At 37.5% G+C, this 5450-nt stretch overlaps 1 protein-coding gene across 1 annotated transcript; it reads right to left on the bottom strand.

Moving 5' to 3' along the window:
* Positions 1-3966: 3966 nt before the first annotated feature.
* On the bottom strand, positions 3967-4700 carry LOC119578022. Its single transcript, XM_037925736.1, has 2 exons — positions 4203-4700; positions 3967-4089 (listed from the first exon to the last, which is right to left on the bottom strand). The coding sequence occupies exons 1-2, from the start codon at positions 4698-4700 to the stop codon at positions 3967-3969; spliced, it is 621 nt and encodes a 206-aa protein (XP_037781664.1).
* Between the last annotated feature and the right edge of the window lie 750 nt (positions 4701-5450).

Genomic DNA, 5450 nt, shown 5'->3' with positions numbered 1-5450 from the left:
GAATATCTAGATCTGAAGAAAAAGGAAATCCTTCCCGTACATAAAATACCGTGAAGACGTTGCTCTTCTTTTCAACAACTGAAGAAAACATCAAGATTTTTCCCAACAAAGCAGCTGCCAAAATAGCCGGAAACAGATACGCGAACTTCCGGACAAAGACGAAATATTTGCAATGAAGAAAAGGTCTCAAAGGACCTGTGTCGGGGAGTCGGAGATGAAATTTTTAAAAAGGCTGTAAAGTAGGATATAAATACAAATGTGCGTACACACACACACACACAGAGGAAAGAGAGGTAGGGGAGAGAGAGTGGGGAGAGAGAGAGAGAGAGAGAGAGAGAGAGAAGAGAGAGAGAGAGAGAGAGAGAGAGAGGAGAGAGAGAGAGAGAGAGGAAGAGAGAGGAGAGAGAGAGAGAGGAGAGAGAAGAGAGAGAGAGAGGAAAAGAAAAGAGAGAGAGAGAGCAGAATGGAGAAACGAGAAGATAGGAGGAATGGGAGAGAGAAAAGAAGACAGTAAACAGCAAGCACAGCGAATTAGACTACAACAAACGACGTAAAGCTATCGCAGTTGACATGAGTAGAGTAGGTAAATATAGATATAAATGTAAATAAGATGATTGACATGTTGGTACGCACACAGCACAACACACAACAACAACACAAAACAACAAAACAACAAACATTATATAACATAAACTATACACATCAAATTAAAGATCACAAATAAAATTTTATATTGTTAGTATATACTACTATTATATGATAATATTTAAATTGAAACTATGTTATGACATATTACACATAGCTAAACTAACATCACACAACAACACACAAATAAAGACCACACACACACTACACCACACACACACACACACACACACACACACACACACACACACACACACACACACACACACATACACACACATTCATATATATATATATATATATATATATATATATATATATATATATATATATATATATATTATACGTATATTTATAGAGAGAGGAAGATATTTATTCAGTTACACTTAACATCCATATTTTGAATAAGATAGACATCCTAATCTGCTTGAACCAAATATAGAATGACCTCGATTTAGTGACACATAATTTGTATCAAACGTTAATTTTGAGAAAAATATATACATATTTCCAGATGACTAACAACAATCCCCAAAGCGAGAGGTGGCAGCGCGGATGTGCAATAGTACAACACAGGCGAACCTTGTCTTTAGGAAGGTGGTTTACAGGCATGTAGTGATGGTCGAGGGGGCAATCAACGCTAATCGCCGGGCGGAGGAGACGCAACGCTGTTCCCAAGGAGACCCGGAAATTTTGTAAGCGAGAAACAGCGGTGACGTCGCTTTTTTGACTAAATGTTTATCTCTCGTGAGTTTTATAGCAATCATGTCCTACCATATACCACAAGGTCAATTTTTAAATGAAAATCATGTGTGTTTCTGAAAGAAAAGATAAATAAACAAGGTCGTGCAGTAATATGGGTGACTTCAGAAATTACTGTATTGTGTGCGATATGCAGTAAAGTGTCTACAGTAGTCAATAACATAGTTTCGAAAAATCTTACAAATATTTTATAGCATAATGTACTTCTTCACATTGTGCATAGCCATTTATATCTGCTGTACTTAATACAAGGGCTCAGGAGAAAAATAATGCGAAAGATATTTCTTTACACTCAGAGCTCTTTTCATCCATAATACATGGTAGTAGGCCGTTTTTATATTGATTCCTTCTTGCAGTATATATTTTAACCTAACGTACATCCTTCACCATTAGAGAACTTTTTGCAACTTTTAGTTTTATATATATATATATATATATATATATATATATATATATATATATATATTATATATATATATATATATATATATATATATATATATATATATTTCATTTCTTTTCTTTTTTCATTTTAAATATACCGAGTTTCGCTTGGTTTTCGTAACAAGTTCATATACAAATGTTAGTATACAAATATGTTGAGAATTCACTTAATGCAATACTACATATTGGTATATTAATATAATGCTTGTGAGAGCATTTATATGATTTTATATGAACGCTATGCTAAAACAAATGTATATAAAGAAAATAGATCAACTGATAGTTATTATGAAAATCACGAAAAGGTCAGTATTCAAGTTTGTGGTTATTTTAGATCTTATGCAACTATAACATGGTATTTCTAATCTAATAGACTTCTGAAAGTTTTTGCATGATACACATTCGCCATGCAAATAAGGAGGAAGTACATACGGAAGTACATATACTAGTCACACAATATGAAACATATAAAAAAGGAGCAGAATAACAGCTATACTCATCTAGGCGGAGGAAAAAGCGAGATTGTCTTGAAGGCATCTTCAGAATCTAGCATTATTTTTGCACAAAGAACAGCTGAACGCATCCTTTCTTCTACAGGAGTCCGTGGAAGATCTAGAAAATATTGAGGCATTATTCTGTTTAATACAGGGCAGTCAAGGATGTAAAGTAGGAGAGATTCTTCCACAATATCATAACAATGTGTACAAGCCTTTGGGACTCGGAAGTGTTGCACCTGTAGCTAAGTGTAAGTCAATGGATGAGAACAGCTTCTCGTAGTGACATTGATTTTGTGATAGTAATTTGACAGTAATCAGTGGCGGGACTGTACCACTTTGCTGATATTGAACCTGCATGAATCAAGACTTGTTGTTGTTCTTGAACAGTATCCCGCGCCTGTGTTTTAATTCTGTTGAGACTGGGTTTGATGAGTTTGAGGTGGCTTTAATGTAGGCTATCCTTAGTAGCTTTATCTGCTGTCTCATTACCTTGTAACCCAACGTGGCTTGCGATCCACATGAAGGTTATTTGTTTCCTCTGGTCCATAAGCTGATTGATCTTGCAGTGGACAACGGTAATTAGAGACACATTGTCTAATACACATTGTCAGAACATGTATAGCCGAGAGAGAGTCGGTTAATATATATATATATATCCGTTTTTCCTCAAGAAGGAGGGCGTGAGATAAAGCTGCTTTGATGGCATACAATTCTGCTTGTAGAGAAGATCCATCACTTATTTTACTGTTGAAAATAAGATCATTATATACCAAAGCAGAGTCAGCTCTTTTGGTGTGCTGGTCTATGGATCCATCTGTGTATATAACCGCAAGATCACGTGTTTCTTCAAGGGTGTTTATACGGCATTCAAGATTCCTGATGTCTGTGGGAGAGGACTGAGTTTTTAATCGTGTGAGACTGTTTGTGATGAAAGAGGCAACAGGAAGGGTTTTGGTGAGGAGTATGCATGGTGTTGTTTGTCAACTCCTCTATCATTTATGACTTGCAAGAGATTGAGTTCATCCAAGATATTAAAGACTTTTTCGTGCCATGGCAGATTGTAAAGAGGAAAGTCCTGTGGGAAGAAGACTATGTTGCGTAGTGTGGAGTCTATTTGAGATGGATTTATTTTGGAGATACACTTGCCGGCATAATTAGCAACCATGAGCTTGATTCTGTTTTTTAGGGAAACGATTTTGGTTTCTTGCCTAAGATTTTTAATACGAGTCCAATTGTGGAGCACCGAGGACAACTCTGATGCACTTATTTTGTATAGTCTCGAGAGATGAGACTTGGGCTGGAGTAAGGATATTCAAGGACATGGCACTGTAATCAATGATCGGGCGGATTTCATGGATGTAAAAAGTACGGAGAACTTGGAAACCTGTGCCTACGTCTGTGCCTGAGAGTTTTCATAACACATCAATTCTAGACTTTGTCTTTTGTCTCTGTCTTAAAACATGGCGTAATTGATCGTGGGAATTGCATCGACTATTGAAAATAATACCCAAACATTTGTATTGTGTGCACCATTCAATCCTTTGGGTATGAATGCAGAGGTGTTGGTTGGGAATACTGCACATTAATTGCATTGCTTTCATTTTGTCAGTATTAATCTTCAGGCCGAGTTCCTTGCATCTAGAGGATAATAGATCGAGGGTATGTTGGGTGTTGATGAGTTGTCTGTGGTAATCAGCTGTATGTCATCAGCATATGCAATTATGTGGGAGTTTGGCAGGATCTGGATAAAGAGTAATTCTGTTATAACTATGTTAAACTAGAATGGACTTAAGATGCCACCCTGAGGTGGCATCTTAAGTCCATAAAACCAGATATGTGGCCTTGAAACCTGACACAAGCTTTCCTTTCCAGGAGGTAGTCATTACACCATTGAAGTAATTTTCCAGATATTCCTCTCGAGGCAAGTGTGCTGATGATGGCTTCCTTGTTTGCAAGCTCAAAGGCCTTTTCGAGATCAAGAAATACAATAATGAAATCCTTGCCATCCGAAAGGCTGTGTATTGTGGCAAGATTTTCGCCGGTGCCAAATCCTTTGCAGAAGGCAAAGAAGTGTTTATGTGAGTGGTTTATCATGAATCTTAATCTTCTTAAAATGGCCCTTTCCATGGTTATATTGAAGCAAGAAAGGAGTGATGTACGGCAGAATAACTTTGGTATAGGTTGAATGTCTAAATCTTTCCAAGCTTTAGGAAGGCGGCCAGCTTCAAGTGATTTATTGAAGAGAAGAAGTAATATCTGTGTGGCTTGAGAACCTAGATGGCTAATCATGGAGTATGAGATTCTCTCTATCTCTGGAGCTGTATCTTTGTTAGATTTAATTGCAGCATGCATCTCATGTATGAAGAATGAGATATCATCTCTGCAGCTTTATTTGTTGCTTTTGTGATGACATCGAATCTTGCTGGCTGAAGAGAAGTGAGTTGAGGTAAGTAGAAGGTAGAAGCATGTTAGAGTCTCCTCTGGTCTTGAAGGTTCAGATCGGGCTATCTGCAATTTCTTGAACATTATTTTTTGTATTTTTCTGAAGCAATATTGAGCTTCCTCCAAGAAATCCTGAGGGGATGTGTGAGCATTAATGGACTCACACCATTGAAGCCAAGTCTTGGAAATTCTTTCTCGAATCTCTGCTTTTGCTAATCGTATGGCAGTGCTGTAATTTTCAAGAAGGATAAGAGAAGATGAAGCTTGAGAACTTTCCTAAGTTGTAGAAGACGATGTTTTAGTTCTCTAATCCTGTTATTGTGATACCACTTGTTTTTTGCTAATTGGGAATAGATGTGATGACTGGTATTGAAGCAGTGGCTGCATCATGGATGGCTGTTACTATATCTGCCTCTAGTGAGTCAAGATCTTCAGATGGAGAGTAGGTGGAAGACCATTCATCCATTAATGCTGTGAATCGTGGCCAGTTCGCACTCTTGAGGATCCATCTGAGAATGGGGGGAGGTGGCTGTAATCGAGGTGTATCAATTGTTGTTATGGTAACAAAGTGGTCAGAAGCAAGGTAGGGATGAGTGACCCATGAAGCAGTTTGGAGAATATTTGTGGTAAGAAAAGTGAGGTCAAGGACCCCTCCCCTAA

Source organism: Penaeus monodon, chromosome 2 (genome assembly GCF_015228065.2).
Source record: "Penaeus monodon isolate SGIC_2016 chromosome 2, NSTDA_Pmon_1, whole genome shotgun sequence".
NCBI lineage: Eukaryota > Metazoa > Arthropoda > Malacostraca > Decapoda > Penaeidae > Penaeus > Penaeus monodon.
This window is presented reverse-complemented; position numbering and strand designations above follow the sequence as displayed.